Source organism: Nerophis lumbriciformis, linkage group LG10, assembly GCF_033978685.3.
Source record: "Nerophis lumbriciformis linkage group LG10, RoL_Nlum_v2.1, whole genome shotgun sequence".
In the NCBI taxonomy this organism is placed as follows: Eukaryota; Metazoa; Chordata; class Actinopteri; order Syngnathiformes; family Syngnathidae; genus Nerophis; species Nerophis lumbriciformis.
This window is the reverse complement of record NC_084557.2, coordinates 10107067-10119877: the sequence shown is the minus strand read 5'-3', so window position 1 is coordinate 10119877 and position 12811 is coordinate 10107067. Positions and strand designations below refer to the sequence as shown.

General features: G+C 40.4%; 1 protein-coding gene across 2 annotated transcripts in view; it reads right to left on the bottom strand.

Moving 5' to 3' along the window:
* The window catches only part of LOC133612667 (reelin), a 316782-nt gene that overhangs the window by 19995 nt on the left and 283976 nt on the right, over positions 1-12811 (bottom strand). For both annotated transcript variants that reach the window (XM_072913903.1, XM_072913904.1), the window contains exons 54-61: positions 10032-10246; positions 9656-9833; positions 4603-4778; positions 4419-4525; positions 4114-4356; positions 3869-4044; positions 3704-3777; positions 417-578 (exon numbers count right to left, since the gene is read on the bottom strand). In XM_072913903.1, coding sequence (XP_072770004.1) covers positions 417-578; positions 3704-3777; positions 3869-4044; positions 4114-4356; positions 4419-4525; positions 4603-4778; positions 9656-9833; positions 10032-10246 — 1331 coding nt within the window. The remainder of the gene's footprint in view (positions 1-416; positions 579-3703; positions 3778-3868; positions 4045-4113; positions 4357-4418; positions 4526-4602; positions 4779-9655; positions 9834-10031; positions 10247-12811) is intronic.

The window sequence follows — 12811 nt, the reverse complement described above, 5'->3', positions numbered from 1 at the left end:
AGGTACCGTGGCATGGCACCGTTGGATTTTACGTGCATTGGTGCCCGGTAGGACCAGCAGTATTTGGTCCCAATCCCTAGGGCTGTCTTCAAATAGTCTAAGATTCGACAATTCAAATCCGAAGGCGACTGATTTGATTATCAACCTATCAGTTGAATCATTAAAGCCAGCTTTTTCCTATGGAGGCGAGTTAACACATGCTGAAAGGTAGTTTGATTGCATTCATCATGTCTTCTATAAATATTAGTTAAAGACTCTTGTGTGCAGACAAATACTTTTTGCTTATTTCTCTAAAAATGTTGTAGATTCGACTAATAGTTGACTGTGGACCAAATCTAACGACTGTGAAAATCCCTAATCGAAGGCAGCCCCTTGTTGCTACCAATTGAAATATGAATAAAAAAAACACAACTCACCCAGAGGAGACGTGGTCAGGGAGTTGGACTGTGACCCTGGTCCACGTTGAGCTGTTGACAGGACTGAAGATGGTGGACTCATGGAACTGGAAAGGAGAGCAGCCGACGTTGTTGACGGAGGAGGGGAGGCACTCCGACTGTACCAACTGCCACGAGTCAGACCTAATAGAGAGAGTGAACGATAAACGTACTGTTCCAGGATATACAATTATACGTACGGGTGGTCCTCGGGTTACGAACAAGTTTTATTCCTGGACTGTTTGAGTCAAAGTCATAAATTGATACCTAAGTATACTTACAAGGATATTGCACATGTCTTTACTGTGTATATAATTGAACAGTGTTTATGTTGTGTACAAGGTGTATTTATAATATGTTGTGCAAAGGAAATTTCATAATTTTTGGAAGCTCATCTTGTATTTGACATTATTTATAGAGTTAGGCGCAATAAGTGTTCAACCTCAGCCTAAACCCTTTCGGTCTGCAACATTTTCAATTTATGAATGTACAACTGTTTGTTTATGTAAAACTGTTTGTTTATTTTGTTGACCACTGACCGAAGAAATAATAAACTAAACTAAGTCACTCAGTGTACACACGAAGGACAACGTTAATATAGAGATTAAGATAAAATACAAGAAATGCATTAAAGTCTCAATTATGAAACCACTAAGCTGCTTAGTTACCATTAGAGCAGCTCCTTTCATATGTTTAAAAATACCACCTTCATCCTATGTCAGGCCTGGGCAATTATTTTGACTCGGGGACCAGATTAAGACAAAAAAAATGTGTTTGGGGGCCGGTATATCTATTTTTTAGAACACTAATACAAAACCTCCCAATAATGTCTGATTGAATGCTAAAAACGTTATGACAAACCACCTAAAAAAACTGAATGGAATTTAATTTTTTTTACTGAATGAGACACCCAGAATGTACATGAAAATAAAGAATGCGGGATTTACAATATTAACTATGAACAATAAAACACTGAATATTGACAACATATGAACGTCACACCCCCTCTCCATCCACATATTTATACAAGCGAAACGCAAAAAACACAGCGAAATATGAACGCGAAGGGTAAAAAAAACAACCACCTACAATCTGATATATCTAATATATCACTAAGCTTTAGAACTTTGTTGTAAAAATCTCCTTCCGCGTCTGTCCCTGACACCCACATTTCAGGCTGACCGCTTGGGAAACACTCTGTGGAAACGCTCCCCACCCACACTGCTTGGTGCCTCGTCTGAGCTGCTGTGACTTAGATTACCATAGTAACTAATTAGGTTACCATAGTAACTAATTAGATGACCACAGTAACTAGTATATCACGCAAAAGCGCAGATTCCAACCATTGAAATACTTTGTATAGTTCAAGACTTACGGTCATTTGAAAACATCACTGCACATCATAATGGCAGCTACACTTTCCATCTTAAAGATCTAATAAAATTATTTGGAAATTGATAGAAAAGCTCAACAGGCCGCATGTGGCCCCCGGGCCTTAATTTGCCCTATGTGATGGTCGCACTATTTGAGTGGCTTGGACTGAGCATACAAACAATGTTGATGTCTGTGACTATTCTCATCATATTCTCAGGGCATTGAAGCGATCCCAACTGGTCTGTTCACATTGTCTTAGAAGACGTTTTGCCTCTCATCAGATCATGCTCACAAACTTAGATAGTTACCTAGGACAGCGCTAGTCTGAGAGGATAATGTTGGATTCAACATATTTGAATAACTTTGTTTATTAGTGCAAATTGATCAACATATGAGCAAAAGCATCACAGTAAATATGGCAGAATTAGCTACAATAGCTGAATATCATCTGTTGTCCTAAGGCAGGTACCATAAAAAAACATCACACTTACAGTAAATATCACTATTCTATAAAGTCAACATAAAGCGTTCATATTACACATGAGTGCACTGTTTGTAATTGTTGAAGGTTAGGTGGTTGTCACAGTTTCATTCATTCATTCATTATTTATTTATTTCAGGCAATGACATAAAAAAGTACAAAGTTGAAAACACATAATAATATAAATTAATATAGTGCAAAAGATAATGTATAGTATGTAATGCATGATTGTCCAGTTTTGCCTGAAAGGGAGTGGGAAGAAAATAACTTATTTAATCCCACCCCCAGTTCTCCATTCAGTGATTATTCACATGAGTTTCACTCTTACTTTGTTCAAGGATTATAATACACATGTTGTATCATAGTGGCATTACCACAGGTAACAATAATTATTACACTGTAACAATAATTTGTATCAACAATGTAGGAATAATGAATATACCAACAATGGTAATAGACAACAAAGCAATAATGGTAATAGACAACATAGCAATAATGGTAATAGACAACATAGCAATAATGGTAATAGACAACATAGCAATAATGGTAAGGAAACATTGAGCACATGTTAACACTTTGAGACAGAGTACACCAGCAGGTCAAATTAAAGACCCTCATCTCTATATTTGAACCAGACCCCATGTTTGTATAATAGTTTAAATTGATGAATAGTTTGGCATTGCTTGTGTTGTAAGTCCAGTTTGTTCCATAGTTTTACTCCGCATACAGACACACAAAAACGTTTACGAGTGGTTTGAGCTCTCGGCAATAAGAAATATCCAAAGCCTCTCAAGTTATGAGCCTGCACTCGTCTTATAAAAAAACGCTGTAGATTAGGCGGCAATAATTTGTTAAATACTTTATATAAGATTATTAATGTTTTATATTTAACAAGGTCATCAAATTTGAGCAACTTTGATTGCATAAACAGATTATGAGTATGTTCTAAATAACCAACGTTGTGAGTTTCTAAAATGAGCTGGGAGTGTGAATGAATTCATGGGAGGACGTTCATCACCAAGGAACGTCATTGTGGAGGGGGGCGTGGTCTGCGGGCCTGCCGTGGAGTGGGGTGTGTAAGGACCGGCCTCGAAGCACAGCTGGCAGATGATTGGATTACCCAGCTGGGGCTGATCATCCAATCACCTGCCATGCTTATTTATTAGCAGCAGCCGGACGAGACACGATGGTTGGAGTTGGAGCGAGAGAGAGGGAGACACGCTGGAGAGCAGAGCAGCAGAAGAGACTGGGGCTGAAAAGTCGAGTGCGATTGCTGAAGCGTGGACTAATAAAACGTTATTGAATCCTGAATACCGGGTTCTCGTGCCAGTGTGTGGTGGTCAGGAGAACCCACCAGAGGGCAACCTCTACAGTCGTAAAGCGAGGACCTCCTGTACATAGCGTCAATGTCTACCTTGCATCCTTCCTGAACTGCAGCAGGACAGAATGGTGGTCCTCACAGGTGTCTGCCTCACAACCCACAACTATCTACGGGGATGAGAAGAACAACAGGAGTGCAACTCAAAAACACACGAAACATGCTCATTCAAGATGAATTGCTCTGTTTGCTTCGTCATACCTTGAACTGTAAAATATATCCTGGTTGTACGATGAGTTCTCGAGTGGCCAGGATGTTGTGTGTCCCGTCCTGGTTCTTGTTGGGCCAGTAAAGGTGGAATGAGGGGTTTCCACAGAAGCCGGCAGTTCGCACAGCGTTCGGGTAGAAGCTCCAGCTTTCCTCATGAGAAACACCCTCTGGTAATGAAATCCAACATGAAGGATGGTTTGAAACTTTCAACTTAGATTAAGAAAAACATTTCTTACCGTCATCAAACGTGTCCAGCAGGGTTGATGGGTTAATGTCCGACCCTCCGACTAAAATGTTGTCTACAGCCCACTGGGCTCTTTCCAGGCTGGGGGAGGCCAAGCCGGAGGAAATCGTGAAAGGCTGCCACCAGCGTAGGCGCGTGGCGTTGGTCAGTGCGCCCTCTGGCAGGACGATGTAATCTCTCCTCACAGAGACATACTTGAGATAGTCCATCTCATGCAACAGGATCCACGACACACCTTGGTAAAGAAAGATCCTTGAGAAAGTGCAAAGGAGACAAGGAAATAAAAAGTCGGCACACCTCCATCAGTAGAGTAGTCCAGGAGCACTCCCTCTTTCCGACATGTCGGACGGTGGCACATGGACATGTTGTTTTCGCTTCCAATCCTGGCCCAGTACTCCACAAACCTTTAGACAGAGAAATACAACATCAAGATTTATTGAAGCCAAAGACAATTAGAAGTTCGTCAGACTTCAGGACTAACTTGGCTCCACGCAGGTCCATATCAGCCGTAACAGCTTGTCTGGCATCAGCACCCCCAAAATACAGGGCGGTACCTTCTACCAGCACGCCACAGTCTGTGCAGGGCCGGCCGCCTTCCAGAACCTGCCACTGTGGGCCAGCGGCTCCTTCCCAGTCAAAACGTTCTTTCAACGACGCCTGCAAAAAAAGGGGATATAATTGTTTTTAGCATTTGGGTGGAGGCCTATAAACTACGCTGTAAAAAATGATCGTAAAAACTATGGCAAGCAATTGTTAAAAGGAATAAAAGAGTTCATCACAGTAGTAAATGCTGTGGATAACCTAAAGTACCGTATTTTTCAGACTATAAGTCGCAGTTTTTTTCATAGTATGGCCGGGGGTGCGACTTATATTCAGGAGCGACTTATGTGTGAAATTATTAACACTTTACTGTAAAATATCAAATAATATTAATTAGCTCATTCACGTAAGAGACTAGACCAGGGGTCGGCAACCCAAAATGTTGAAGGAGCCATATTGGACCAAAAATACAAAAACAAATCTGTCTGGAGCCGCAAAAAATTAAAAGCCATATTACATATAGTGTGTCATGAGATATAAACTGAATTAAGAGGACTTAAAGGAAACTAAATTACCTCAAATATAGCTACAAATGAGGCATAATGATGCAATATGTATAGAGATGTATAGAGATAAATGCTTTAAAATGTAATATCGAAAATTATCGGTATCGTTTTTTTTATCGTTTTTTTATTTTTATTTTGTTTTTATTAAATCAACATAAAAAACATAATATACACTTACAATTAGAGCCCCAACCCAAAAAACCTCCCTCCCCCATTTACACTCATTCACACAAAAGGGTTTTTTCTTTCTGTTATTAATATTCTGGTTCCTACATTATATATCAATATATATCAATACAGTCTGCAAGGGATACAGTCTGTAAGCACGCATGATTGTGCGTGCTGCTGGTCCACTAATAGTACTAACCTTTAACAGTTCATTTGACTCATTTTCATTAATTACTAGTTTCTATGTAACTGTTTTTATAATGTTTTACTTTCTTTTTTATTCAAGAAAATATTTTAAATGTATTTATTTTATTTTATTAATTATTTTAAAAAGGACCTTATCTTCACCATACCTGGTTGTCCAAATTAGGCGTACTAATGTGTTAATTCCACGACTGTATATATCGGTATCGGTTGATATCGGTATCGGTAATTAAAGAGTTGGACAATATCGGAATATCGGATATCGGCAAAAAGCCATTATCGGACATCCCTAAATATGTACATATAGCTAGCCTAAATAGCATGTTAGCATCGATTAGCTTGCAGTCATGCAGTGACCAAATATGTCTGATTAGCACTCCACACAAGTCAATAACATCAACAAAAATCACCTTTGTGCATTCATGCACAACCTTAAAAGTTTGGTGGACAAAATGAGACAGAAAAAGAAGTGGCATAAAACACGTCCCAGAAAGTCGGAGAAAATTATGCATGTAAACAAACTACGGTGAGTTCAAGGACCGCCAAAATTAGTAGGACAAAACGGCGCTCGCCAAATACTCGAATCAGTGAAGCATGTTTAATACAAACAGTGTGCTTTATAACAATTAGGGAGGTTTGTGTAATGTTTGTCCTCCTACAGAAACCATATTAAAACAAAAAATATATTTTTTCCCCCTCATCTTTTTCCATTTTTCATACATTTTTGAAAAAGCTCCAGAGAGCCACTAGGGCGGCGCTAAAGAGCCGCATGCGGCTCTAGAGCCGCGGGTTGCCGACCCCTGGACTAGACGTATAAGATTTCATGGGATTTAGCGATTAGGAGTGACAGATTGTTTGGTTAACGTATAGCATGTTCTATATGTTATAGTTATTTGAATGACTCTTACCATAATATGTTACGTTAACATACCAGGCACGTTCTCAATTGGTTATTTATGCCTCATATAACGTACACTTATTCAGCTCGTTGTTCACTATTCTTTATTTATTTTAAATTGCCTTTCAAATGTCTATTCTTGGTGTTGGCTTTTATCAATTCAATTTCCCCATAAAATGCGACTTATACTCCAGTGCGACTTATATATGTTTTTTTCCTTCTTTATTATGCATTTTCAGCCCGTGCGACTTATACTCTGGAGCAACTTATACTCCGAAAAATACGGTACTGTGGTTATAAAACGTAGAAGATACATGACTTTACTGTGAAAAGAATGAAAAATTGAAAAATAACGCATTTGCAAATACTTTAATGTCACAAGCATGCAAATACTCTACAATTTACGGTATTATTCTGTCAATATATGTGTCAATAAAGTACTTAATATTTTCTCACTAAATGAAATAGATTTTTAAAATTTTGACAGAAAAAAATATATGTACTGCTTGAAATTGCATGCCTTTTAAACTTTAATAGTATTCCAATATTGCAAGAAATATTACAGCATATTATCATACTTTCTAACATGTTTTTGTCTTAATAAAAATACTTAACTTTACAGCAAACTTCCCATCCAATTAATAAAAATGACTATACATTGTACATCGTTCTTTACAGCATATTACTGTGAATTGAAAAAAACTAACAAAAAAATTGCGTCAAAATTCTGTTGACTGAGCTGCCATATTTTTACTGTAAAATCAAGATTTTAACGGTGGAGTAAATGGAAAAACGGTACATTTGTTTTTACGGTAGAAAAACTGGCAGCTAAATTGTCAGAATAAAGAAAGAACTTGTACTGTTTTTCCAGGAACAAATATAATGTTGTAAAAAAACAATGTAAATTTAACACAAACATTCTGGCAACTAAGCTGCCAGGTTTTTCCGTAAAACCCCCCCAAAAAACATTGGTACTGTTTTTACATTTACCGTAAAATGTTGTAAAAAACAACAAAAAAAACAACAACACAATATTTTACAGTATAATGTTGTAAATGTAAAGTTTTTACTGTTATTTTTATATTCTTGCTAGATCTACTCAACGTCCATTGCACCGGTCAGACAGGCTGTACTGTAGCAAAAGTCATCACATGTTTACTACAATCATGTGTGTTCTTAAATGTGTATTCCACCTCTTCCATGTCGAGAGCACTTTTGTTTCATGGTAAACAACTCAAATGAATGTGTTGGGCAGTTTTATCCAGACATTTGTCCAAATGTGGCCAAGTAGACACATTGTGGGTTTCTACATCGCTAAAAGTAAAATATAAGGAAAAGAATCCCTCTGTCATCTTCCACTAGTTTGTTTTAATATATAAATCCCCTGGTTGAATATTCCCTCTTCTCTTCTCTGACTCTCTCGTTGTCATTTAGGATGTCTGTTGTGATTTCCCTTTCTGGTTCCATGACCCGCCCTATCTTGCCTCTGATTGGCCTGTCCCTAATGTTTTGTCCTAATCTTAACCAATCGTGACTCATCATAGTAAACCAACCGACCAATCATGGATAATCTTATACGTATACCGACCAATCATCATTGATGTTTCCTGTGTATTTTGTCCCCTGCCCGTGGAGTTGCTTAGCGACGTAGCTTCAATTTTTAAGTAAATAATTTTTTATGGAAAACCGTAGTTTTTACCACTGGATTATCAAAAACCGTACTCTTTACGGGAAAACCGTAGTTGTTGGCAGGTATGGCAAATAGGCGGATCAAGATTTTAACACTAATTGTATGTCGGAAAAAAAGAAGAAAAACGGAAAATATTTTTTATATTTTTACAGTGATAAAAAAAGACGGATTTCCGACTATAGAGGGAAAAATCACATGCCTGGACTTATTTATTATTGTTGAAAATGCATACAGCATTTCAGGGCTGTCAAACTCATTTTAGCTCAGGGGCCGCATGGAGGAAAATCTGTGCATTAAAAATAAAAAATAAAGACAACTTCAGATTGTTTTCTTTGTCTTACTTTGGCCAAAAATAGAACACATTCTGAAAATATTACAATAAAAATATAGAAAAAAAATACCGGCAGCGGTAAAGTTTAGATCCATGTAGATAACTGATTACGTTTACATATGCATAAAAATGTATTTTCTTTTGTATTATTTATTTTAATGAATGTTAGAATAATTATGTGTAAGTTATCACACAACACTTATGCTTAAAGGCCGTTGCTATAGTTATTATCAATTGTGCTGAAGTTGTACTTTTCTATCTGTGCAAAGCGAGTCGTCTCGTATCAGTGTTTGTGTCCAGAACCGGCCTGCTGACTGCCAAGGCCGGACACAGAGTACCGTGACGCAGACAAAGCAGAGACAGGGCGATATCACGAGTGTCAGCACATTTGCATTTCTGAATAATCATATATTGTGTCTAACTGGGGCTGCTGAGATTACCCCCTTCCTTCAGCAGCAGCCTCAGTGATGTAACCAGGGACCTCGCAAATAAATAAAGGAGCACGTGGGCTGGACTTTAGAGCGTAGGTTGTTTCTGGAACTAGAGTACAGCCCAAAACGTCTCTCCTCATTGAGCAAAATTTAACTCTGTCTCTGCATGATTCCTTGCTTCTTGTCTGTTTAATAGATGTCATCAGTGTTTGAACCTGACATTAAGTAATGTTTATGTTTTTCCAAAACACAATATAGAATGTGAGATATAACAGGATAATGCATTCATTGATCATTTGTTTTCAAAACGCTTACAAAAAAGTAGGACCCCAAAAATTTACTGTGGGACTCGATGGGGTCCCTGGGACCCTGTTTTGAAAATTCTTAGCGCCAACACTGATGGGAGTATTGGTCCGTGCAAAACAGCAGCAGGCGGCTGTGGCCTGCGGGCCGGTTCTAATATTGATTGAAACTTTTATTAGTAGATTGCACAGTACAGTACATATTCCATACAATTGACCACTAAATGGTAACACCCGAATAAGTTTTTCAACTTGTTTAAGTCGGGGTCCACGTTAATCAGTTCATGGTAATACTAATCATAATACTAATCAAATATCATCCCGAGGGCCACAGGGGCCTTGACTTTGACACGTATATTATGAGACCAAGCCTTATTTTGGAAGACAAGAGAGCCGCACTCTACCTTTAGAGCAGAACTGGCATGGCAGTTTTGTCCCGTGAATCCTGGGTCACAAAGGCAGCGTTGATCCAAACAGTCGCCATGTCCCCCACAGTGGCCCTCACAGGCCGGCCCAATATAAAAGTTCCCAACACCCCACTGGACGTCCGAGTGCTGCTGGTAAAACCTGAAGCGCACCGCACTAAAGGAACCGGAGAAAGAAGTGGAATCTCTTGGGTGCTGTCAAAACTTTAGTTAAACAACATGCATTGGCCTTTTTCAAGATTCATATGACAAAAGTTTGAATAATTGATATTGTGACAATAAATAGAAGCATCAATAATGGAATGCATGCATGATGAAGCATGAAATATTAATGACTGGATGTTTCTCGACATACGTGCCAGCCAGGCCGTCAGGCAGGGGATAGACGGCCCGCTTCCAGCCTTCCGCAGGGAAGAAGACTGATGGCTGGGAGACCTGACCTCCACAGCGGGGATCAGCGGGTAGACACTGAGGAACCAGGTACTTCCACGTCACACCAAAGTCTGCAGAGTACTGGACGTGGACTTGTCTGTCGGCAGGACGGTCGGGCACGACACAGCCGACCGCGATCTAAAAGGGCACACGTGTTTAAAGCGTTGAATGGCTTCGTGACTTGAACACAGCAATCACCTTGTAAAACGGTATCAAAGCGTTTGACACAGTAAATCATTCTGTTCTTCTTACCAAGCTCTCAAAGTTTTATTTCTCTCAAAATGCTGTGAACTGGATTGAATCGTATCTGCATGATCGAACACAATCTGTATCAGTTAACAACTGCAGATCTGACTCTCCGGAGTCCCTCAAGGGTCAATATTAGGCCCCCTTTTATTTAGCCTCTATATTAATGATTTACCCACTGTTTGTCCTGAAGCTGAATGCTTCATGTATGCAGACGACACGCTTTTCTTCCTTCATGGTCACACCTTTTTGATTGATTGACTGAAACTTTTATTAGTACAGTAGATTGCACAGTACAGTACATATTCCGTACAATTGACCACTAAATGGTGACACCTGAATACGTTTTTCAGGCGTGGTGCAGTTGGGAGAGTGGCCGTGCCAGCAACCTGAGGGTTCCTGGTTCAATCCCCATCTTCTACCAACCTCGTCACGTCCGTTGTGTCCTTGAGCAAGACACTTCACCCTTGCTCCTGACAGTTTGTGGTTAGGGCCTTGTACGGCAGCTCCCGCCATCAGTGTGTAAATGTGTGTGTGAATGGGTGAATGTGGAAATAGTGTCAAAGTGCTTTGAGTACCTTGAAGGTAGAAAAGCACTATACAAGTATAACCCATTTAACTTGTTTAAGTCGGGGTCCACGTTAATCAATTCAAAGACATTGTTGCTGCTAAACTCACTAAAACAATGTCCTATGTTACAACTTGGTTGCAGGAGTGCTGTCTGCAGCTAAACCTTTCTAAAACTGTAGTTAAAGTTAAAGTACCAATGAGGAAAGTATCATCTGACCCTGACATACATATTAATGGAGAAATAATACAAATTGTCAGCCAATATAAATATCTTGGGTTAATAATAGATTCAGAGCTTTCCTTTAAAGCCCATATTGGCAGGTTGTGTAAAATAATCAAGTTTAATCTCGCAAATTTTCGTGCAATTCGAAATGAAATGTCAACTGAAGCTGCAAAATTGTATTTGCATTCCATGATTTTAAGCCACTTCAACTATTGCCTTACCAGCTGGTCTCAGGCTGGTCAGTGTTCAAAAAAACACATTGGAAATCTTGTACAAACAAGCAATTAAGGTTATGGATAAAAAAAACCTAGGCACAATCATCTCTGTGCCATTCTAAAAAAAATACAGTATTTTAAACTGGGACAGTCTTCACACATTTGCAGACTTAAAAGTGACCTATAAAGTACTGCATGAATTGGCTCCAGATCCTCTGGCAGAGTTCATCAGCCAAAGAAACAGCCATCGGAGGTGACTGTTATATTCCTCTGCACTTTCAGTAAGTGGGCCTGGTCAGTAAGGAGTGCAAATGTGTGGAACTTAGTACCTGAGGAGGTTAAACTGGTCACAACTTACAATCCATCCATCCATTCATCTTCAACCGCTTATCCGGAATCGGGTCGCGGGGACAACAGCTCCAGCAGAGACACCCAGACTTCCCTCCCGAGAGCAACATTAGCAACTTCCTGCTGGGGAATCCCGAAGCGTTCCCAGGCCAGAGAGGAGATGTAATCCCCCCATCTGGTCCTTGGCCTGCCCCGGGGTCTCCTCCCAGTGGCCAGAGAGGAGATGTAATCCCCCCATCTGGTCCTTGGCCTGCCCCGGGGTCTCCTCCCAGTGGGACGTGCAATGAGGACCTCCCTAGGGAGACGCTCGTGAGGCATCCGCATGAGATGCCCGAACCACCTAAGCTGGCTCCTTTCCAAGCGAAGGAGCAGCGGCTCTACTCCGAGTCTCTCTCGGGTGACTGAACTTCTCACCCTATCTCTAAGGGAGATGCCAGTCACCCTTCCGAGGAAACTCATTTCAGCCGCTTGTATCCGCGATCTTATTCTTTCGGTCATGACCCACACTTCATGACCATAGGTGAAAGTAGGAATGAAGATAGCTCGGCAGACCGAGAGCTTTGCCTTCTGGCTCAGCTCTTGTTTTGTCACAACATTGCGGCAGAGAGACTGCAACACTTCCCCAGCTGCTCTCATTCTCCGGCTGATTTCCTTCTCCATCTTTCCCTCACTCGTGAACAAAACCCCGAGATACTTAAACTCCTCCACCTGGAACAGAGTCTCGTTCTCTACCTGCCCTGTACAAACCATCGATTTCCTGCTGAGAACCATGGCCTCAGATTTGGAGATGCTGATCCTCATTCCAGCCGCTGAACACTCGGCTGCGAACCGATCCAGTGAGAGCTGAAGGTCACGAACCGAAGGTGCCATCAGGACCACATCATCTGCAAACAGCAACCTTTACCCGCCCGAGACGTATACCCTCTCCGCCATGGTCATTACTCTGCCTAGAAATCCTGTCCATGAAAATCACAAACAGGATAGGTGACAGAGCGCAGCCCTGGCGTAGACCAACCCCCACTGGAAAGGGATCCGACTTACATCCAAACACCCGGACACAACTCTCGCTTTGGTTGTACAGAGATTGGATGGCCCTCAGCA